Source organism: Pristis pectinata, chromosome 10, assembly GCF_009764475.1.
Source record: "Pristis pectinata isolate sPriPec2 chromosome 10, sPriPec2.1.pri, whole genome shotgun sequence".
Taxonomy (NCBI): Eukaryota; Metazoa; Chordata; class Chondrichthyes; order Rhinopristiformes; family Pristidae; genus Pristis; species Pristis pectinata.
Window position 1 is genome coordinate 81,759,287 of NC_067414.1, and position 25,438 is coordinate 81,784,724.

A 25,438-nucleotide genomic window follows, 5' to 3' on the forward strand; every position below is an offset into this window, starting at 1 on the left:
CCCAAAAATTTATCACTGGATGGTGTCAGCACACACATTACATAGGAGCACAAATAGGTGATGGTGAGCCATTTTTGAACAATAAGGTGCAAACAATGTTGTTAGGTAAACCGTTCCAAAGTTCTGACCCAATGATGAGCAAATAGCAACGTATGTTTAATCTTATATCAAATGCGAAAATGTGCACATTTGTGATGAATATTTTCAGAGTTGTGCACATATTTTCTGCTGGAAAAGTAGTGCAGTTTCGTTGTTTCAAAAAGCATGTGCATCTGTGACCAGTGTGTTCAGCAAGGAGCAGTGCTGGGACTTCTGTTATTATATATATATGTATAAATATATATATGAATATATATAGGCAAACAACACAAAAATTGGCAGCGTTGTGGATAGTGAGGAAGGTTGTCAGAGGATTCAGCAGGCTATAGATCAGTTGGAGAAATGGCAGATGGAGTTTGATCTGGACAAATGTGAGGTGTTGCACTTTGTGAGGTCAAATGTAAGAGAAAGTGTATACTAAATGGCAAGACCTTAGGAGAATTGATAATACAGAGGGATCTTGGGGTGCAAGTCCATAGCTCCCTGGAAGTGGCAACACAAGGAGACAAGGTAGTAAAGAAGGCGTATGGTATACTTGCCATCATTGATCGGGGTGTTGAGTATAACAGTCAGGAAGTTGTGTTGTAGCTGTATAAAATTTGGTTAGGGCACGTTTGGAGTGTTATACTGTATGCAGTTCTAGTAGCCGTTACAAGAAGGATGTGGAGGCTTTGGAGAGAGTGCAGAAGAAGTTCAGCAGGATGTTGCCTGGATTAGAGTATTAGCTATAAACAGAGGTTGGACAAACTTGGAATGTTTTCTCTGAAGCTTCAGAGGCTGCAGGGTGACCTGACAGAAGTATATAAAATTATGAGAGGCATAAGATGGGGTAGATAGTCAGGGTCTTTTTCCCAGGGTGGAAATGTCAAATATTAGAGGGCATATCTCTAAGGTGAGAAGGGAAAAGTTTATAGGAGATATGGACGAGGTACTATATGAGTAGTTTCGTTGGTATTCATCAAGGAGGAGGATGTGGATAATAGTGAGAGCAGTGTGGAGCATGCTTATGTACTGGGGCATTTTGAGATCAGCAAAGAGGAGGTGCTGAGTCTCTTGAAGAGCATCAAGTGCATCCTCAGGGCTTGAAGGGATACATCCCAGGTTATTGAAAGGAGCAAGAGAGGAGATTGCTGGGGCCTTGACAAAGATTTTTGTATCCTTACTAGCAACAAGCAAGGTCCTGGAGGACTGGAGAGTAGGCAATGTTATTCCTTTGTTCAAGAAGGGAAATAGGGATAATCCAGGAAATTACAGCCAGTGGGTCTCACATCAGTGGTAGGGAAGCTATTGGAGAGGATTCTTGGGGAAAGGATTTAAGCGCATTTGGAAAAAGACGGCCCAATTAGGGATAGTCAGCATGGCTTTTGTGCAGGGCAGGTCTTACAAATTTGATCATATTTTTTGAGGCGATGAAGGTCATTGATGAAGGTAGGGCAATGGATGTTGTCTACATGGATTTTAGTAAAGGATTTGACAAGGTCTCTGATGATAGGCTGATCCAGAATGGGATCCATAGTGACTTGGTAGTTTGGATTCAGAATTGGATTGCCCATAGAAGACAGAGAGTAGTGGTGGAAGGGTGCTATTCTGGCTGGAGGTCTGTGACTAGTGGTGGTCTGCAGGGATCAGTGCTGGGGCCTCTGTTGTTTGCGATATACATAAATGACTTGGAAGAGTGGGTTAGTAAGTTTGCCGACAACACAAAGATTAGTGGACAGTGTAGAGGGCTGTCAAACGATACAGCAGGATATAGATCAGTTACAGATTTAGGTGAAAACATGGCAGATGGAGTTTAATCCAAGCAAATGTGAGGTGTTACTCTTTGGGAGGTCTAATGTAAGGGGAAAGTATACAGTTAATGGCAGGACCCTTAACAACATTATGGACTAGGATCTTGGAGTCCTAGTCCATAGCTCACTGAAAGTGGCCATGCAAGTAGATAGGGTGGTAAAGAAAACATAAGGCATGCTTGCCCTCATTGGTCAAGGCATTGAGTATAACAGTCAGGAAATCATGTTGCAGCTATATAAAACTTAGGTTAGGCCGCACTTGAGAGTATTGTGTGCAATTCTGGTTGCCCCATTACAGGAAGGATGTGGAGGCTTTGGAAAAAGTGCAGAAGAGGTTTACCAGGATGCTGCCTGGATTAGAGGGTATGTGCTATGAGAGGATGGACAAATTTGGCTAGTTCTCTCTGGAGCATTAGCGGCTGAGGGGAGACCTGATGGAAGGTTATAAGATTAGGAGAGGCATCTTTTTTCCAGGTAGAAATGTTAAGTACTAGAGGACATGCATTTAAGGGGAGAAGGGAAAAGTTTAAAGGGGATGTGCGGGTCAAGGTTTTTTTACACAGAGAGTGGTAGGTGCCTGGTACAGGCTGCCAAGGGGAGTGGTGGAAGCAGATACGATAGTGGCATTTAAGAGGCTGTTAGATAGACACATGAATATGCAAGGAAGAGAGGGATATGGATCATGTACAGGCAGAAGAGAACTAGTTTTGTCTGGCATCATGTTCGGCACAGACATTGTGAGCCGAAGAGCCTATTCTGATGCTGTACTGTTCTAGGTTCTATGAGATTTTATGAGGCAAGTTTTTTTTCCACAGAGAATGGTAGGTAACTGAAACGTGCTGCCAGGGAAGTGGTAGAAGCAGATACAATAGCAATCTTTAAGAGGCATTTAATCAGGCACATGAACAGGCAGGGAATGGAGGGATATGGACCATCTGCAGGCAGATGGGATTAGTTTAAATTGGCATTACAGTTGGTACAGACATTGTGGGCTGAAGTGCCTGTTCCCGTGCTGGACTGTTGTTCTATTCAATCTGTCAAGTGCTGGTTAATTTCATTTCTATTTTACCTTCACACTGAACTATTGCTTTTCTGTCTGCCTTTAATTTCAACAGCTGAGCTAACATTGTCACGTAACATATTCACTCGGTGTAGAAGACAACGTTTGAAAGTAATTTGGATCCATGTTTCAAGTACCTCTGGACTAGGACATTTTAAAACCATTAAGTGTTGAACTGACATAGTACTGTATTGTAGGAATTCACATAAAATTTTGAACAGTGTGCTACTGTTTGATTTACATTCAAAGTTAGTTATCATTGCTTCAACTGGAAAAAGGCAGATTAGAAATGAGCCAATACAGTTCTATGCTCAATAGTTTATCACAGTTGCTCAGTCCAGGCTCGCACATGAAGAAATGAGCACTTTGGTGAGATGCTGATACTTACGGAACTATGACTCACCAGTAGTCAGTATCTTCAGAAAAATTACGAACAAGTTCACAAAATGAGTCTAGACAACAGGGAGGTGAGAATTTTGTGGTGTTTTTGACTAACTATCATACAGAGGAATAATGTGACATTGAACAACATCATGGTTCAATAGGGTAGCACAATAGTGCAGCTAATAGAGCTGCTGCCTCACAGTGTATGTCTTTGTGGAGTTTGAATGTTCTCCCTGGGACCATGTGTGGTCCTCTGGGTGCTCTGGTTTCCTCTCAATGAGTTGGTAGGTTAATTGGCCACTGTAAGTTACCCCTGGCGTGTAGATGAATGGTAGAATCTGGGGAGAGCCGATGGGAATGCGGGGAGAATAAAGTGGGATTAGCATGGATGGGTGCTTGATGGTCAGCAAAGACTTGCTGGGCCAAAGAGCTTGTAGATTCGCTCCACTTCAGTTACAGCAGCCACAGTGGTAAACTGTCTGCAGGGGGATCTTCCTGAAAAGCCTCCTGGAAAAGGCGCCTGACACCAGGACTCTGCAGCTCCATCAGCACCTCCAAGCTGCTCTGCCACATCTCCAGGGAGTTTCCAAATCCGGTGCATGCAGCCTCAACCACTCTGCGTTATGTATCCCTCTATGACTGAATATTTCCAACATTTTAATCTGAATGCTACATCAAATGAGTTAATGAAACCATGACATCATGGTCAATAACAACAATTAGTGATGATTGAAAGCCTGTAGAATATTTTGTTATTTATCTAATCATTAGACAGCCATTTCCATTAACAAACAATGTCCTAACAACAGCATCTTGCAATGGACTATTTCAGCTGAGGACCCAGAATAGGCTGGGTTAGTTTAGGTTGAAGCAGAGAACCTGAGGGGTAACCTGACTGAGGTATACAAAATTATGAGGGGCATAGACAGAAAGAAACTTTTCCCCTTAGTAGAAGTATCTATGACAGAGGACAATGATTTAAGGTAAGGGGAAGGGAACTTACAGGGGATTTGAGGAAGAATATTTTTCACACGGAGGTTGGTTGAACTATGGACCTCACTGCCCAAGGGGGTGGTGGAGATAGGCACTCTCACAATATTTCAGTATTTGGATGAGTACTAAAAATACCGTGGCAGGTTACAGGCCAAGGGAGCACTATAGGTAGGTGCTTAGTGGCTGGCATGGACACAGTGGGCCACAGATCCTGTTTTATTTGGTGTGATTCTATAAGCACAAATTCTGATCACTCCTCTCAGTGAACTAATGGAGAACAACTGCAAATGATAGTACAGACTAATAAAAGACACAATTGCATATATTGCTACAGAGAAACAATTGCAAGGCTTAGAAAGCAGGTAGGTAAAAGTTGATTTGTGAAACAGGATAAACTAGTTTGTCAAGTTTACCAACATAACAATGGACGTTATGTTTCAAAGTGCTAAGTGACCAGAGGATGCCATGAGGTATTCAAAAAATGAGTTCTTGACTTGCCTTAAATGACTTTTGATTGTGCCTAAATATTCTTATCCGTTTGCCTTTGAAAATAATATAATCACATCAATTTAGGCAGCCCTTCTGTGAATTAGCTAAGTAGAGGAGAATCAAGTGTTCAGGCTTTGATCACATATATCCCTGACAAAAAGTAACGCCAATCAAAATTAAAAATAAATTTTTCATAATATTTGGCAGCTATCCAATACTTGTCATCAAGTGGAAGTTCGACTTTACAAAGGAAGGAGAATTGAAATGAGCATATTTGTAAACTTGAAGAATAGATTCTCTCTAGTTTTGTCTTTTCCATTCCATCTTTACTGAGGTACTGGCACAATCTGGTGTACTGTTGAACCACCAGGAGCATGAGCAGGATCAGGAGCAGGGGCAGGAGAAGGACGAGTGTCGCAGTACAACTGATGAATTGCTTGCAGTTCTGACTGAGTTGCACACTGGAAGAATTTTGCCCACAGCCAATTACAGCTTAAGTGGCTTTCATGCAAGATTGTTTTGTGAAGCTCTGTTCTTAAGCCATCAAATAAAACTTGACATTATATCAAACTAAGTGACAGAACACTAAGCTCCCTGCAATAACTTAATATTAATAAATGTGCAAAAATATTTATTATGGAAAGATTAAAAATCATACCTATTTTAAATATGTATTTTAACAAAAGAAAGCTACAGAGAATCTTTCATACATTTAAAAAATTCAAAACATTTTTGAAGTATAAGCAAATCAGTGGAAGATTCACAAAAGACAAAGAATGTGAAATAAAAGGCATTTTTATTATCAAAAGGGCTTGTTTTGTTGCATAATTGAAACAGATAACAAGACTGCTGAAGAATTACAAGTACTGCATTACATTATTTTGAAAGGTGTATCAGACACTAGAAGGAAACTTTCACTGTTCGAATTTGTATAACAGATGGACTAGTATTCTGAACCTTGACCAGTGGCACTAAGCAAAAAAAATATTGCCTGAAGTATTTTCTGTATATAGATTACAAAGGGGTAACAATAACAAACTCTGCTACTTCACATTGATAAAAGATTTTTATTGCACAGCAAGGAAGGGGTTGTTAATTTTCATTCAGTATATTAAACCTTTAAACAACCCCTACTACAAGTAGTTCAACATGGCAAATTAAAATGTACATTGTGCAGTTCTCCATCCTTCCATTCCAATTTACACAAAAAACTGATGCAAATGATAAATGTTAAGGATAGTACCAGTAAGCATGCTTAAACGAAGACAAGCCATTCATTCATCAATGGTAAACTGATGTAAAGGTTTATGGCCATGTGTTAAAAGGCTGTATGCGAGGCTTAGTACGTTTTATGGAAGTGAGCATTTTCACTGTCCAGTTGAGCGGTAAACCACAAAAGTGGAAAAAAGAACATGCAAATAAATTAGCACTTGCTATCAATCATATGCAGCATTCCCAAATTAGTTTCAAATACTTATCAAGATTCTGGAACTTCCTTATCCTCAGAGTAAGGAGCTCTCTCTCCAGTGTGGTGAATTTTAATCTTTTGTCCTCTTTGTTGAAAGCCCATTTGTAATTGCAAATTATAAATCTTACATATTTATGAAACAACATAGATAACAGTAAATATTCAGGTATCAACTGTTTCTTGTAATTAGTTTAGGTAACTAAGTGTAAGCTGATTTTTCATGAAGAATTTTCAGGAAACTTGTATTTTTTGCCTGGCAGTTGTCATCAATTATGCACTGGATTTCTGAATGCAAGATTTTCCACTTGTTTGTCATTTCAAATTCCTCCATGGACAAGGTATGCATGCTGTAAACCCAAAATAAAGTCATTGATGTTTTGAGTTACAGCAAGCAAAATAAGGTAGATATTTTCAATGGCATTGCATAATTTAATAGTTAGTTCAGTGAAAACATCTCTTGGCCTTTGATATGTAATCCCTGATTTAATAAAAATCACTCCATTTATTTCCTCCACTTGGTGCTACCCCTCACCCACTCAAAATTCAAAACAATTTTTGGCTACAATAGTTGGATAATGCTTTGGGAAACAAATCACATCATTTCCTGGGCTGTCTTTATTAGCGACTCAAATCCATTTCCTGCACGTCACATAAAAAACTCCCGGAAGGGCATCAGCAAAGAAGAAATTTGTTTATACTTCATCAGAGAATACTTCAGTCATCTGCACGTGCAAATTATTGACAGTGGCTTTTATTTAGATAAAGAAAGATGTCTGTAATACATGATTATGCCAAAAATCTGTAATATAAAAGACTTTCCTGAAAATGGTATACAGTCTAATTAAAGCAGTTAAGAAATTCTTTCCATTATCTATCAATACAAAAGAAATGTTATATGAATATATTTAAAAATACCAAATATGTGTCTGGTTTATAACCATGAATGAAAACAATTATACTGAACAAAAATGTTTGATTTTACATATGGGCATCCTTTAACAGATAAAAATGTGGAATGATTTAAAGATATAATCTCAATAGCTGGAATATAAACAATTTACTGTTTTGTATTTGCCATTATAATAATTTGAGGATCAGAAGGATGATGTTGGGAAGGGGGTAAAATGAATGAGGAAAGTGGAACGGAGAGACAGAAAGAGAGAAAATGGAAAGATGGAAAGGAAGGGGGAAAATATGTAAGGGGGGAGAGAGTGGTAGAATATTTGGGAGAGAAGAAATAAAAGAAAGATGGTGAAAGAATAAAAAAATTTGAACCATTTCTGCAAATCTTCAGCTATCTGTTTTTCTGAGAGGTTGCATAATCCTTTGGAAAGTAAAAACAGTGTCTATTTCCATCCTCTCATACTGCAATTCAATCATGGTCACTTTTGGAAATACCCCCATTTATTTGTTAATCAGAAATCGAGTGCTACATGTTTCCATTGCTTGGTGCCTTAGAAAATATCATGTTCAACATTTTACAAGAAACATGATACAAGTGGCCTTGAGAAATTTTCATGTTGTGAGTGAGGTTTTATGACAACAGCAGGTTTATAGTAGAGATACAAACTAGGACCAGTCCCTTATCTGGTTGTGGGATCTCTTCCTGTTAGGCTTGCAGCAGTGAGTATTTCTGGTTCAAGTTGCTTCCAACAGGCTTTATGGAATTGGAAAATAGTACTGCTTAGGCAAGTCCAGGCAGGGTGGCTTGCTCTCTGTTTGAGTTGTTTGCTTCCTCAGTCTCTAGGCACAGGAATGATACTAATGTGCAGGAAATTGTCTGGGTAGCTCAGATGCTCACTGAGCCACTGCAATGGTGTTTCCAGCATTGGTTCAATCCCATGAATCACTACTTGATATTGCTTCTCCACATCTAGTTTAAGCACAAACAAAACCAAGTTACATAAAACACTGATTATACACATTTCCAATTTTGCAGAAACATAGTACCATTAAATTGTAGTTAAATGAACAAGTGATGTATTAGCACAGCTATTTGGGTACAATAGCCCTTAGGGTTTCTATGTCCACAGATTACACTCTTAATTTCAGATTTAGACCTGAGATATCAAAATGCAATGCATTTTGAGAATTTAAGTCTTATTGTTAAAAGCACTTTCTTACAGGTAGATTTGCAAAGCATCACATGTAAACATATATGTACATATTTCTCACAGATGCTTAACCAGACCACTCTTATTTAGATGTGGTATCATCTAGCTTTATATATACACAAAGTCCACACAGTGCACATTTGCACAACATAGCTCATGATGTTTATTTCAAATCTGTAACATTCAAATTGGCAGCTTCTTAAAACTAGATTTACATTTGAAGATTTTATGCAACATTGTCAGGTCATGTAAGAAAACTGGTGATGGCAAGGTCTACTCAGAGTTTTGGGTGTGACTGGAGACAGGTGAAGGGAAAAGGTTATGTGTGTGTGTGTGTGTGTGTGTGTGTGTGTGTGTGTGTGTGTGTGTGTGTGTGTGTGTGTGTGTGTGTGTGAATATGTGTACACATGCATGCATATAAACTCTCATTGCAGGGACAGTTAATTTGTCAACTTTTTCAACTCAATAAACCAGAGTTAGAAGATGAGGCATTTTGAATGGACATAGAAGGACTGGAACTTCAATCTGCTGCTTACAAATGGGAAAGTTAACAAATTGAACATACAAATACTCACGGCAGACAAGGCGTGCAAAAAACAGCTTTAACTTAAATTTTCCCAAGAATTAGTAGGAAATTAAGAACAGAATACCAGACAGGTTATGTAGCTGAACTAGAAGTCTGGACAGTTTTGTTTAGGTTCTGACAAATGCTTAACCTTTATTCTATTCATTAGTAAAAATTTATTTAATTGATTCCATCTACATGAAAAACCACAGGCTGACGTCTGTAGCCCATATATCACGGTGGAAGATTTTGCCATGGCAATTGCAGTTATAGCCAGTGGTCAGGTCAAAAAGGATTAACCAAGCCAGGATACACCAAAGGGAGACATCAAACGCTCATTCTAAAAGGGTAATTAATCTTGAAAGAAAGCTTGGCCTGATGTTTCTTGGTGAATGGCATCTTAATCTTACAAGCAATATATGATGTAGCAGTAAAACAAATATTTAAATATACATGTACATACAAGGTCCGAGAACTTTCATCTTCTAATAGTGTAAAAAAACAAATTCACAAAGTACATATTAAGCAAATTTATTTTAATTTTTTAAACAGAAATAGCACAAATGCAAAACAACAGATAGAATTGATTAAAACTAAATCAAAGGCCACTGTCACTGTCTCTTAAAAAGGTTATACTTTCTGAAGGCCTGCATTATCCAAGCCTTTTTAGGTTGCTTTTGAATAGGCAAAGGGGAATTCTGAAAAGTGGTCGAACTTTCTTTATTATTCTGTACATAGTGAGAGATTTTTGAGAAAAGACCAATCAGCATTTATGTCATTGGCTTGAACTGCTTGCTTATAAAGAAGAACATACAGACTCTTTGCCCAAGTAATTATCCTTCATTCACAGTTCTAGATAAGAGCTACGACAGGATATTCAAATGCATGGGATATCATTCTTTCTGATTCCATCCTAAGAGATATTCAAGGAAGCACAAGTGCCTATAAAGTGATCTGGAATAGTAGCTGAATGTTCCCATACAAATCCAGGTCAATAATAACATCACTCACCCAAGAACAATTAACTCAGTACAGACTGGTATTCAAACCTGTATGACACAGGAATTCAACAGTTGGTCCAAAAGAAGTCACCAAATACTTGGAAACATTTGTTTAATGGAATTCATCCTAGGCAGCAGGTTCCGAAGGTGCAGCTGCAGGGTAAATGCCAGAAGGTTCTTTGACAAGGTGATGCATTATTGAAATTTCTTATGCGTCATTGTCAGTTATTATTGAGTACATCTTGTTCTTTGTATAGAACCATTGTCTGGAGTTTTGCTCAGACTGATTATCTTACAGTGCTTCTTATAAGAAGCCTTATAATAACATAAGAAATAGTAGCAAGAGTAGGTCAATGACAAACCAGGAATTGCAGTTATACTCTCTTCCTCAAGTCTGTTCTGCTGAAGGGTTAGATGGGCTGGGGTTGTTTTCTTTGAAACAGAGGAGGCTAAGGGGAGACTTAATCACAGTGCATAATATCAGGAAGGAGTTGAAAACCTAGGGCATATATCGAAAGTGATTGATAAAAGAATTAGAGAGGTGACAAAAAAACATCACCCAGAGATTAGCGAGCATCTGGAATTCACTTTCTGAAAGAGTGGTAGAAGCAGAAAACCTTGTGTGTACATGGTTGTGGACCTTGTGCTGGAAGGTGGGAGGTTGGCTGAGTAGCTCTTTTTTGACTAGCAGATACAGAGTGAACCAAATGACTTCCATGAATTTTCTGCAATTTCATCAGTTACTCAAGACAACGAATGGTGAAGCATGGCTGGTTCTCCTTTGAGAAAAGGATATTGAGTCTAGATCTGAAATCATTAAGTGCCTGTGATGCTTCACATCTCATATCTCAGACACATACAAGGGGGAAAGGATCACTGCTATTCCTTCCCGGGCCTTGTCTGTAAGGTCACTACCAGATCAGAGTCACCACTGGTGGTGGAAAGCCGATTTCATCCAAGAGATTGAAAATGATGGTAATAGGAGGGGAGAGTGGGCTGTGGTTGATTTGGGAAAGTACATTCAATGGCATGTTGTTGTACAGGCAATGGTTCGCACTCAAAGAACTAGTAATTTGTGGATAAAAATATATTCCTTTAAAGGCAGAAAACTGCAACAGGAAAAATGGTCTATCCATGACTGACACAGGAATTTAAAGATAGGATTAAATCCAAGGAAGACGCTTATAAAGTTGCCAGAAATAGCAGTCTGTAGGCTGAGAACTGGCAGCATTTTAGAACCCAGCAAAGAACCAAAAAAATTGAAAGGGAAAGGCATGATAGAATATGACAGTAAACTAGCAAGAAACATAAAAACAGACTGCAATAGGTAAAAATGAAAAGATTAGCATCAGCAAATGTGAATCCCTTCCAGGTAAAGATAGGAAAATTTATAATGGTTGATAAGGAAATGGCAGAGGAGTTAAATAACTATGTTATACCTGCTATTACGGACTCAGTGAATGTCCTGTTAAGATAGAGAGTGTGTGTGTGTGTGTGTGTGTGTGTGTGTGTGTGTGTGTGTGTGTGTGGCGTGCGTGTGTGTGTGTGTGTGTGTGGCGTGCGTGTGTGGCGTGCTTACGTCAATAGAAGATAAAGGACGTAATGACGTTGTTGAAGAAGTCAGAAGAAGAAGAGAGAGAGAGAGAGAGAGAGAGAGAGAGAGAGAGAAGGGAGAGAGACACCAGCCTGCTTGTTTTCTCTATCGATGGATGGGAAACAATAACTGTGTCTGCCACTGAAATCCATGTATGGAAACTGGAAGTAATCCAGTGGAGTTCACTTTGTTGCTGACCTGTAGAAGGAAACAGGTATTTGTGTGTGGACAACCACGATTCGGATGCTTTTCGGGGTGAGGAAGTCACTACCGAGTAAACACTGAAGTGTCGCTGGGGTTCCATCGTGGAACATTTGGATTTCGTAATTACTCTCCCTATGTTCTCTACATCTACGTCTTATCTTCAGACAACGGTGGTTGTTGAAGAAGCCTTTGCTCATGTTTCACCTTATGGCTTGCGGAACTGAACTTTAAGAACCATTCCTGAACTTGGAGTTTGGGACTTTGCCACACACACACAAAGAGTTTAGTTTTAGGGGTTAACGTTCAAGGTTTAACATTTTTGAATTCTAACATACTAACATTTTTACTTTTATTTTACGTATTATCATAAGTAGTGATTAATAAAATAGTTTTTAACACTGAATCATGCTCAGTGTGTTTCTTTTGTTGCTGGTTCGTGACACTGCCTTCATGGAAGAAGACTGAAAAAACCTTCCAGAAATACAAGGAAATCAAGGTTCTGGCAAGAATGAATAACTGAAGGAAATAAGTATTTGTTAACAATTAGTAGAGAAGTGGCGAAAATAAAAACTGATGAACTCTAAGGATACTATGATCTACATACAAGAATTTTGAAAGAGGTGGCCATAGAAATAGTTAATATTCTAGTGATCTTCCAAAATTCTATAAAATTCTGGAATTATTTTTGTGCACTGGAGGGTGGCAAACGTGATCCCACTATTTAAGAAAAGCAGGAAAGAGATAACAGGGAACTAACAATCTGGTTAACCCAATATAAGTAGTGCCCTTTCACTGTGGCTCTTCAAATGATTTCATAGAATCATAGAACAGTACAGCACAATACAGGCCCTTCGGCCCACAATGTTGTGCCGACCTTTAAACCTCGCCTAAGACTATCTAACCCCTTCCTCCCACATATCCGTCTATACTAAAATCCTCCATACGCTTATCTAGCAATCTCTTGAATTCGACCAACGTATCAGCCTCCACCTCCACCCCAGGCAGCGCATTCCATGCCCCAACCACTCTCTGGGTAAAAAACCTTCCTCTGATATCTCCCTTGAACTTCCCACCCATTACTTAAAGCCATACCCTCTTGTATTGAGCATTGGTGCCCTGGAAAAGAGGCGCTGGCTGTCTACTCTATCGATTTCTCTTAATATTTTGTACACCTCTATCATGTCTCCTCTCATCCTCCTTCTCTCCAAAGAGTAAGGCCCTTGCTTCCTTAGTCTCTCCTCAGAATCCATACTCTCCAATCCTAGTAAATCTCCTCTGCACCCTTTCCAACGCTTCCACATCCTTCCTATAATGAGGCGACCAGAATTGGACATAGTACTCCAAGTGTGGTCTAACCAGAGTTTTGTAGAGCTGCATCAATACCTCGCGGCTCTTAAACTCAATCCCACGATTAATGAATCCTAACATCCCATAAGCTTTCTTAACTAACCTATACACCTGTGAGGCAACATTCAGGGATCTGTGGATATGAACCCCCCAGATCCCTCTGCTCATCCACACTATCCAGAATCCTGCCATTAACTTTGTACTCTGCCTTGGAGTTTGTCCTTCCAAAGTGTACCACTTCACACTTCTCCAGATTGAACTCCATCTGTCACTTCTCAGCCCAGCTCTTCATCCTATCAATGTCCCTCTGCAATCTTCAACAATCCTCTACACTGTCCACACTACCACCAACCTTTGTGTCATCTGCAAACTTGCCAACCCACCCTTTAACCCCTCATCCAAGTCATTAATAAAAACATGAAAAGTAGAGCTCCCAGAACTGATCCTTGTGGGACGCCACTAGTCACAGCCCTCCAATCTGAATGCACTCCCTTCACCACAACCCTCTGCTTTCTACAGGCAAGCCAATTTTGAATCCACATGGTCAAGCTTCCCTGGATCCTATGCCCACTGACCTTCTGAAGAAGTCTACCATGTGGAACCTTGTCAAATGCCTTACTAAAATCCATGTAGACCACATCTACTGCACTACCCTCATCAATCTGCCTGCTCACCTCCTCAAAGAACACTATCAGACTTGTGAGACATGACCTGCCCTTCACAAAACCATGCTGGCTGTCCTTGATCAGTCCATGATTCTCTAAATGCCCATAGATCCTATCTCTAAGAATCCTTTCTAACAGCTTGCCCACCACAGACGTAAGGCTCACTGGTCTATAATTCCCTGGACTATCCCTACTACCTTTTTTGAATAAGGGGACAACATTTGCTACACTCCAATCCTCCAGTACCATTCCTGTGGAAAACGAGGATGCAAAGATCCTAGCCAACGGTTCAGCAATCTCCTCTCTCGCCTCGCGGAGCAGCCTGGGGAATATTCCGTCAGGCCCTGGGGACTTATCTGTATTAATATTTTCTAACAGCTCCAACACATCCTCTCTTTTGATATCAACATGCTCTAGAACATTAACCTTACTAACACTGTCCTCAGCGTCATCAAGGCCCCTCTCCTTGGTGAATACTGAAGAGAAGTATTCATTGAGGACCTCACCCACTTCCACAGCTTCCAGGTACATCTTCCTACCTTTGTCTCTAATCAGTCCTACTTTTACTCTCGTCATCCTTCTGCTCTTCACATAAGTGAAAAATGCCTTGGGATTTTCCTTAATTCTACTTGCCAAGGCCTTTTCATGTCCTCTCTTTGCTCTCCTCAGCCCCTTCTTAAGTTCCTTCCTTGCTACCCTATATTCCTCATGAGCCCTATCTGATCCTTGCTGCCTATACCTTATGTATGCTGCCTTCCTCCTCCTAACTAGATGTTCCACCTCTCTTGTCACCCAATTCCTTCTCTGCCTCTCCGGGACAAATTTATCCCTAACATCCTGCAAGAGATCCCTGAACAACGACCACATCTCCATAGTACATTTCCCTTCAAAAATGTCATCTCAATTTACACTTATAGCCTCATAATTTGCCTTTCCCCAATTAAATATCTTCCTGTCCCCTTTGCTCCTATCCTTGTCCATGGCAATGCTAAAGGTCAGGGAGCGGTGGTCACTGTCCCCCAAATGCTCACCCACAACTGCTTCTTTCTTATTCCTAACTTCCACCCATACTGACTCTAGAGATGATCCTTCTACATTATCTACCCTTTCTACAGCTGCAATAATATCCCTGACCAGTAATGCCACCCCTCCTTCTCTTCTCCCCACACCTCATCCCTTCTAAAACACTGAAATCCAAGAATATTTGGTATCCATTCCTGCCCTGGTGACAGCCAAGTCTCTGCAACAGCCACAATTTCATAGTTCCATGTATTTATCCAAGCTCTCAATTCATCACCGTCAATTCATATCCTGATACTTCTTGCATTTAAGTAAATGCACTTTAGCCCATCCACCTTTCTACTTTTATACCCTGTGCTCTGCTTCTCTTTCATCAAAGCCTCTCTATATGTTAGATCTGACTTTACTCCATGCACTTCTTCCACTGACCTACCCCTCTGGTTCCCATCAAATTATCAAATTTCAAATTATCTTTCCAAATGCCTTTGAAAATCTTGATTGACTCTGTTTCCACCACCCTTTTAGATAGTGAGTTGCAGATAAAAACCAACCTAAAAGCTATCTCAGACCATCTCGAGGAGTACTTGGATATAAAAAAACCATGTAACAGCTGGAATAAAGAATATAATGGGAAAAATATAATTATGTATTGGAGGACAAACAGTATATAGAACCATAGAACACTACAGCACAGAAAACAGGCCATTCGACCCTTCTAGTCTGTGCCAAAACATTATTCCGTTAGTCCCAATTACCTGCACCCAGTCCATAACCCTCCAGACCTCTCCAGTCCATGTATCTATCCAATTTATTCTTAAAACTTAAGTGTGAGCCCGCATTTACTACATCAGATGGCAGTTCGTTCCATACTCCCACCACTCTCTGAGTGAAGAAGTTCCCCCTAATGTTCCTCCTAAACCTTTCCCCTTTCACCCTAAAGCCATGTCCTCTCGTACTTCTCTCTCCTAATCTAGGTGGAAAGAGCCTACTCACATTAACTCTGTCTATGTCCCTCATAATTTTGTAAACCTCTATCAAATCTCCCCTCATTCTTCTACGTTCCAAGGAATAAAGTCCTAACCTGTTCAATCTTTCCCTGTAACTCAACTCCTGAAGACCCGACAACATTCTAGTAAATCTCCTCTGCACTCTTTCAATCTTACTGATATCCTTCCTATAGTTAGGTGACCAGAACTGCACACAATACTCCAAATTTGGCCTCACCAATGACTTATACAACCTCACCATAACATCCCAACTCCTATACTCAATACTTTGATTTATGAATGTCAGGATGCCAAAAGCCTTTCTTACAACCCTGTCTACCTGTGATGTCACTTTCAGGGAATTATGTATCTGAACTCCCAGATCCCTTTGTTCCTCCAGACTCCTCAGTGCCCTGCCATTTACTGTGTATGTCCTACCTTGATTTGTCCTTCCAAAATGCAACACCTCACACTTGTCTGCATTAAATTCCATCTGCCATTTTCTGGCCCATTTTTCCAGTTGGTTCAGATCCCTCTGCAAGCTTTGAAAGCCTTCCTCGCTGTCCACTACACCTCCAATCTTAGTGTCATCAGCAAACTTGCTGATCCAATTTACCACATTATCATCTAGATCATTGATATAGACAAAAAAACAACAATGGCCCCAGCACAGATCCCTGAGGCACACCACTAGTCACAGGCCTCCAGTCTGAGAAACAATCATCCACTACCACTCTGTCTTCTCCCACACAGCCAATTTCGAATCCAGTTTACAACCCTTCCATGGATACCTAGTGTCTGAACCTTCTGAACTAACCTCCCATGTGGGACCTTGTCAAAGGCCTTGCTAAAGTCCATGTAGACAACATCCACAACCTTTCCTTCATCTACTTTCTTGGTAACCTCCTCAAAAACTCTACAGGATTTGTTAAACACGATCGACCACATACAAAGCCATGCTGACTATCCTTAATCAGCCCTTGGCTGTCCAAATACTTGTATATCCGATCAGTCAGAACACCTTCCAATAATTTACCTACTACTGATGTCAGGCTCACTGGCCTGTAATTACCTGGTTTACTTTTAGAGCCTTTTTTAAACAACGGAACAACATGAGCTACCCTCCAGTCCTCTGGCACCTCACCTGTGGCTAAGGACATTTTAAATATATCTGTCAGGGCCCCTGCAATTTCTACACTAGTCTCTCTCAAGCTCTGAGGAAATATCTTGTCAGGCCCGGGGGATTTATCTACCTTTATTCGCTGTAAAGCAGCAAGCACCTCCTCCTCTTTAATCTCTATATGTCCCATGACCCTACTGCTTGTTCCCCTTCCTTCCATATCCTCTATGCCTGTTTCCTGAGTAAATACTGATGCAAAAAAAACTGTTTAAGATCTCCCCCATCTCCTGAGGCTCCACACCTAGATGACCACTCTGATCTTCTAGGGGACCAATTTTGTCCCTTACTATCCTTTTACTCTTCATATACTTGTAGAAACCCTTCGGGTTTACCTTCACATTATCTGCCAAAGCAGCCTCATGTTTTCTTTTTGCCTTCCTGATTTCCTTTTTTTTTTGGATTTTCTTACTTTTTCTATACTCTTCAAGTACCTCATTTGTTCCTAGTTACCTATACCTGCTATACACCTCTCTCTTTTTCTTAACCAGATCGCCAATATCCCTTGAAAACCAAGGTTCCCTATACTTGTTACCTTTGCCTTTAATCCTCGCAGGAACATACAAACTCTGCACTCTCAAAATTTCGCCTTCGAAGGCCTTCCACTTACCGAACACATCCTTGCCAGAAAACAACATCCCAATCCACTTTTCCTAGATCCTTTCTCATTTCCACAAAATTGGCGTTTCTCCAATTTAGAACCTCAACTCGAGGACCAGACCTATCCTTATCCATAATTAACTTGAAATTAATGACATTATGGTCACTGGACCCAAAATGCTCACCTACGCATACTTCTGTCACCTGATCTGTCTGGTTCCCTAATAGGAGATCAAGTATTGCATTCTCTCTCGTTGGTACCTCTATATATTGATTTAGAAAACTTTCCTGAGCACATTTGACAAATTCTAAGCCATCCAGCCCTTTCACAGTGTGGGAGTCCCAGTCAATATATGGAAAGTTAAAATCCCCTACTATGACTACTTTCTGTTTCTTACATCGGTCTGCTATCTCACTACAGATTTGTTCTTCCAATTCTCTCTGACTATTGGGTGATCTATAATACAACCCTATTAGTGTGGCCACACCTTTCCTGTACCTGAGCTCCACTCACATGGCCTCTGTAGACGAGCCCTCCGGGCTGTCCTGTCTCCGCACAGCTGTGATATTTTCCCTGACTAGTAACGCCACTCCTCCCCCTTTCATCCCTCCCCCTCTATCATGTCTGAAACAACAGAACCCTGAAACATATACTAGTCTTCTCCAAGCATTGGTATAACACCATTGGTAAACTGTGCCTTGGCGAAAGTTGATAGTTGCCTTGCCTGAGACAGATGCTGTGGGAAAACAGAAAAGTCTAGGCTGACGTTCCAGTACAGTATTGAAGAACACAAGAACTTATAAAAATATAGGAGTGGACCACCTGGTGTCTCAAACCGGTCCTGCCCTTCAATATGATCATGAGTGATCTGCCCCAAGCCTCAATTCCTTGCCAGTTCTCCATAGGCATTAATTCCCCAATCTTTCAAAAAATTATTGATCTCATCCTGTGACCCAGCCTTTACAGATCTCTGGGATAGAGAATTCCAGAGATCCATCACCCTCTGTGAGAATAAATTCCAGTGCACCTCAGTTTTAAATGACTTCCAATATAGTCACATTCAATGTTCTTCCACTGGTGGAAACATCACAACATCTACTCTGTCATGACCCCTTAGGATCTTATATGTTTCATTAAGATCACCCCTCAATGTTCTAAACTCCAAAGAACACAGATCTAAGTTTTGAAGCTGTTCATGATAGGACCTCCAACTCATCTCTGAAAGTAGCCTAGCGATTTTTTTTCTGGACCCTGTTCAATGCTAATGTATCCTTTCTCAAATAAAGGAGGCAAAGGTGCACTAAGTACTCCAGGTGCAGCCTCACCAACACTGTATATCTCTAATAATATTTCTCTGTTTTTAAATTCAAACCCCTAGCAATAAAAGTCAATATGCCATTTGTCTTCCTAACTACTAGGAATAATGCATTGCTGCCTCCTGGAACAGAATCTACTCTCTCTCAAGTGACATTTGCTACCCAAACTGAAAAATACATTTAAAAATCAGGAACCACTTCCAGTCTTTCTTTATAACAACAATTCTGAGCCTTGGCAACATCGTCATTAATTTTCAGTGCATTACATCTTCCTATAGTGCGCTAACCAGAACTGTACACAGCAAATTAGCGATGGTTAAATCCATGGTTCCTGCTCGAGCTCTCTGCCTTGTATTCTACGCTTGGCTATAAAAAGCCAAGTGCCCCATATGCCACCTTATCTAAAAGTCATTAAAGGACTTATGCGCATGTATTCCAAGATCCGCCTGTTCCTCAGCTCTTTTTAGTTTCCAAGTTATTTATCTGTATACCTTTGCCTTGGTTGCTCTCCCAAAATGCATTATCTCACACTGTGCAAGACTGAATTCCTTTTGCCACTTTTGTCTAAGGTTCCTCACACTAGAATCAATCACAGCAGATGTATTATAATACATTTCAAAACACCAAAAACGCTAATGCATCGTGAAGATAAACTGCCCTATATTTTTTCCATTTTGCAATAAGCCTTATTTCCTGAGGTGATAGATCATGTAATACAGACTTCCACCTGACTTTGTATACAATAGGAAGAATGACTAGAGGCCACAGTAGCAAACTGCTAGAAGTGGTGAGAAGTACTGCATACAATTTTAGTTGCCCCATTATAGAAAAGGCATGGTTAAATTGGAAAGAGTGCAGAGAAGATTTACCAGGGTGTTGCCAGGACTAGAAGATCTGAGTTATAGGTACAGGTTGGCCAGGCTAGGTCTTTATTCCTTGGAACGTAGGAGAACGAGGGGTGACCTTATAGATATGCTTAAAATTATGAGAGGCATAGATAAGATGGATGGTAACAGTCATTTCCCCAGTGTAGGAGAGTCCAAAGCCAGGGGGCATAGGTTTAGTGAGAGAGGGGAAAGATTTAAAAGGGACTGGAGGGGCAACTTTTTCACACGGAGGGTGGTGAGTATATGGAATGAGCTGCCAGAGGAAGTGGTTGAGGCAGGTACAATAGTAACATTTAAGAAGTATTTGGATATGTACATGCAGAGGCGGGGCTTAGAGGGATATGGGCCGAACGTAGGAAACTGGGACTAGCTGGGTGGGCACCATGGTCAGCATAGACTGGTTGAACCGAAGGGCATGTGTCTGTGCTCTATTGCTCTATGACTAAGTGGGTGAATAAAAAAAAGGGCCCTCAGAAGCCATAGTCTACAGCAGATCTTAGGACTCATAACTCTGTCACCTTTGAAAGCCTCTCCAATCTGGCTACCACAACCAGGATGGGAGAAGTTTGAGCTTTCATGGCAGCAAACTGAGGTAGCATTACATTTATCTGAGCTTTCACCATTGACTCAAGATAGGTGTAATGAAAACTGAGACATTGGCCATTAGATGCTGCATCGTAACTAGTGCCAATGATGTCTACCTCTAGTGACATGCATGTCTTGTACAGGTTACAATCTTCCCTACAAAGTCACATAACAATTCAATGTTTGATTCCTTAATGTTCCTTGATGAGGTGCACAATTTTTCTGTCAGGGTCTCAGTGCAACAAACATTTGTCCGTCCACATCCAGTTGTCATCTATAGTTCATTGAAGTCCTCATCCGAGTTCTCTGCAGAAGAGCTACATTGCAACTTCACTCTCCAGTGGGCTGGCACCTGCAATATTCTTCCCTAACCTCCCCCCCTCCTCTATTCTGACTCCTGTGCTTGGTTTCACACCATGTGCACAATCTCATCTATCCTACAAATTGCATGCAACACCAGCATCAGCAACTGAGGGTTATGAGGAACAAATAAGAAAGTAAAATCAAGGCAAAAATCAGATTCTCCATAATTTTACTGAATAATAGGGGCTCAAAGGTAATATGTTCCTGTTTCTTATATTCTGATCTAAATGCAACACAAAATCAAACAATTCTGTCTCTTCACTCTCACTGTCTTAGTTACTCTTCCGCCATGGACTGTGGAAGCTGGAGTTTATGGGTATTTGAAAGTGAATAGTGGAGAAAGTGCTTACACCAATAATAGCATCTGTGTTAGAAGTTTGTGGAATGAGAAGCGGATTATCTAAGTGGTTACCCTCATCTTCACTGGCTTTAATCTTGCTGACATTTCCTGAGATTTACCAGGATGCTGCCTGGATTAGAGTGTATGGAATATGAGGAGAGGCTTAAGGTGCTAGGGCTTTATTCACTGGAAAGGAGGAGGATGAGAGGAGACATGATAGAGGTATATAAAATATTGAGAGGAACAGATAGAGTAGACAGCCAGCGCCTCCTTCCCGGGGCACCAATGCTCAAGACAAGAGGGCATGGCTTTAAGGTTATGGGTGGGAGGTTCAGGGGAGATGTCAGGGGGAGGTTTTTCACCCAGAGAGTGGTTGGTGCATGGAATGCACTGCCTGGGGTGGTGGTGGAGGCAGATACATTGGACAGGTTCAAGAGTTTGTTGGATAGGCATATGGAGGAATGTGAGATAGAGGGATATGCGGGAGGAAAGGGTTAGATAGCGTGAGGGTGGTTTGATGGACGGCACAACATGGTGGGCCAAAGGGCCTGTTTTGTGCTGTATGGTTCTATGGTCTTCCCTATGGAGCTTGGAACATGAAGGCATACCTCTATTATTCCCTGCCCCCCTCCAATGGCATGCCTGCCAGAAGGAGGGAAGTTATGTCTGTGAACGTCACCCAATCCGTGTGAGTAATAGGACTGTCATGGCTGATTAACCTGCAATGAGTGCAAATTGTGAGATCATTGGTAGTCAGTGATATAGCAATCAGAGAAAAGGCTGAGATCAATGATGTTATATATGATATTTGAAAATATGTTTACAGAGGACTACTCATGTGAGATCATTGAATTTAGTCCTGCACCACATCCATGTTCTTTCAGCTAATTCTTGCCACTACTTACTGAGATACATCCAGGGAATTTTTGGTCCAAAGGATATAGGCCATCACTTGCTATTCACTCCTCTTACTGGTATTAGTATTGGTTTATTATTGTCACTAGTATCGAGGTACAGTGAAAAGCTTGTCTTACAAACCGATCGTACAGGTCAATACATTACACAGTGCAGTTAAATTGAGTTAGTACAAAGTGCATTGATGTAGTACAGGTAAAAACAGTAACAGTAGAGTAAAGTGTCACAGCTACAGAGAAAGTGCAGTGAAATAAGGTGCAAGGTCACAACAAGGTAGATCGTGAGGTCCATCTCATTGTATAAAGGAACCGTTTAATAGTCTTATCACAGTGGGGTAGAAGCTGTCCTTAAGTCTGGTGGTATGTGCCCTCTGCAGTTTCTTGCGGTCCTGGCAGAGCAGTTGCTGTACCAAGCCTTGATACATCCAGATAGGGTGCTTCTATGGTGCATTGGTAAAAGTTGCTGAGAGTCAAAGGGGAAAACCAAATTTCTTTAGCCTCCTGAGGAAGTAGAGGCGCTGGTGAGCTTTCTGGGCCGTGGCATCTACATGATTTGACCAGGACAGGCTGTTGGTGATGTTCACTCCCAGGAACTTGAAGCTCTCAACCCTCTCGACCTCAGCACCATTGATGTAGACAGGTGCATGTACACCGCCCCCTTTCCTGAAGTCAATGACCAGCTCTTTTGTTTTGTTGACATTGAGGGAAAGGTTGTTGTCATGACACCATTCTACTAAGCTCTCTATCTCCTTCCTGTACTCTGACTCATCGCTGTTTGAGATATGGCCTACAACGTGGTATCATCTGCAAACTTGTAGATTTAGTTGGAGCAGAATCTGTCCCAGTAAGAAGACCTCTAATGAGCTGTCTGAAAACCTTGGTGCATACACTTCCCCATGAATGATTACCACTGGCATACAATTCCCTGTGATCTCAGCAGCTCCAGCAGCCATAATGCACCTTCTGCTTATGAGGTGCAAGCTAGCTTTAAGTAGCCCTGGGCTGTAACCATATGGGCTCTCGGCCAAATAAACAGCAAAGAGAGCAGAATTCAAAACAAGCAGGCAGCACGAACTTGCATGATGATTGCATTCCAAAGAATGGGTGTGGGTTAATCATCCAGCGTGATCTCTGTGCCCAATTCTGAAGGCTTTCCAATTCAACCCTTAGTGACTAATGTATCAATGTATTTTCTATTGGTTTGTATTTAAATAAATGAGTATGGCAAAAATATGGAGAGCAAGGACTGCAGTCAAAACAAGGATAAAAATTCAATTAAGAAAAACAACCTATTAACTCGACATGAATAATATAACTAGAAAGAAGCCAGTAACCCAAAAAATGAACATTGGGAGTTGGTTCTTGATTTCTGTAGGGAATGCTCTATTTGATCTCAAAAATATGGCTCAAGTTAAAGGAAAGAAACTAAGGTAAATTTGTTTTCAGTTTCTTTGACTGTGCTATCATGTCTTCATGGTTTCCTTTATTTGGATTCAGCACCCCATTCACGTTCAAAGCTTTCGCTCTCCATCTTAAAGAAGAAATCTATCATAGAGTATTACAGCATGGAAAACAGGGTCCTTCAGCCCAAATGGTCCATGCCGACCAAGATGCCCATCTAAGTTAGTCCCATATGCCCATGTTTGGCCCATATCCCTCTAAAACCTTCCTATCCATGTACTTATCCAGATGTCTTTACATGTTTTTACTGTACCTGCCTTAAACACTTCCTCTGGCAGCTTGTTTTGTATACTCACCATCCACTGTGTGAAGAAGTTGCCCTCAGGTCCCTTTTAACCCTCTCACCTTAAACCTATGCCCTCTAGTTTCCCTTTCTCATTGCTAGCTGCTAGATGGCGCTGGAGCATGGCGACTTGAATCAAGCAGCTCTCTGCAGATCTACTCCTTACTTTTACTATAATCATTCTATTCTTTTAAATTTAAATTCTTTGTACCTCAATGCACTGTGTAATGAATTGATCTGTACGAACAAGACAAGTTTTTCACTGTACCTCGGTACAAGTGACAATAATAAACCAATACCAAATAGTTTGTAATCCTTCTGTGAATCAATTTGAAGGAGCAATAATAGTTTTCATTTTAGAGAAGGAAGGAAAATAATAATAATTCCAAATAAATTTTTGTCCATAATTCACCTGAAGAATTAAGCAATCTTGAATTAAGCACAACAGGCCGATGAGTAGAAATAAAAACAGCTATAATGAAGAGTCTTCGACCTGAAAACTCTTAACTGTCCTCTCTTCCCACAGATGTTGTGACCTGCTGAGGTTTTTCAAAATTTTGTTTTTAATTCAGATTTCCAGTATTTGCAGTTTTAAAAAACTTCCATAAATAGGAATACATTGAAATTAGTATAGATACTTCAAATATTATTTTTCAATAAATTAATGCCACCATTATTATTTCCATTCACAAAGCAAATTCTACACCAACCAACTCGATGATGTGGGCTTCCTCACTGGATACAAGAATTGCTATATTGTGTTTGAGTCAGGATGGTTGTTGAATTACATTGGAAGATCTGAATTACTGAATAATTGTGAATATAATTTGTTTGAAAATACCTTTGTCATTTTGATCCCTTATTTTCATTATTTCTACATTGCAAAATTCTCTAATTTTGCCATTCGCTATACTTTTCAAATATTTCTCTGTATAACTACTTATTCTTAACTTGAAAAATTAATGACCCCTCTTCCCTTTGTGAAATTTTCTTTCTGCAGAAATATCTCATTTGGTAAAGGCTGAAAATAGTTGTGCCACACTGGTCTAGAAGTCCTAGATTTAGTTTCTAATCTGCGCTAAATTAACTGATTTTATTCAAGGTGGAGTCCTGCAATCATGAATTAATGAGGGAAGGAGGGACTGGGGGACAGGGCAAGATTGGAGAGTCTCTAGGCTGAAGCAATGCAGCCATTTAAGGAAAACACCAGAGATGCTGGTGAAAATGGCTCATCTTCAAAGCTGAATACAAAGGAGGGAACGCCTTTCATCTTTTACAATCAAAAACTGGGTACGTAGAAGCAAACAATGCATTATAAATTTACCCAAATAAACATAGATGTCATGTTATTTCACTATTGATAGACAAAGGAGGTAAAGGGGAGATTTCATGAAGACCTTCAAGTCAAGACTTTAACAGAGTAAATAATGCAAAAGATATCTTAATCTGAGGTAATTTGAAAAAGAACCACGGGCACCATGAAGAAAAATAATTGAATTGTTACAACTTGGAATGTGCTGTGTCAACAAGTGGTGTAAATATATTTAATGATAATTTTATGTCAGACCTAGTAGGGATCCATTTCAAAGGGAATGTAGGCTATGACTTTGGAGACAAAGCAAGTTATTTTGTTTTATTGATTTGCTTTAATGTTTTTGATAATGCACTATTTTTAAAGTGTTTTTGTTTAATTTTTTAATTAGAAACCTCGAGTAGCAAAGGCACTCTGCAA

The 25,438-nt window shown here is 40.3% G+C and overlaps 1 protein-coding gene across 2 annotated transcripts in view; it reads right to left on the bottom strand.

The window, feature by feature from the left end:
* Window positions 1-5,595: 5,595 nt before the first annotated feature.
* Window positions 5,596-25,438, bottom strand: part of atg5 (ATG5 autophagy related 5 homolog (S. cerevisiae)) — a 184,779-nt gene continuing 164,936 nt past the window's right edge. Inside the window, exon 8 of one of the 2 annotated variants that reach the window (XM_052025046.1) lies at window positions 5,596-8,156. In XM_052025046.1, the coding sequence (XP_051881006.1) occupies window positions 8,020-8,156 (137 nt within the window). In that variant the 3' untranslated portion in view covers window positions 5,596-8,019. The remainder of the gene's footprint in view (window positions 8,157-25,438) is intronic. The other variant, XM_052025047.1, reaches the window with a different exon arrangement.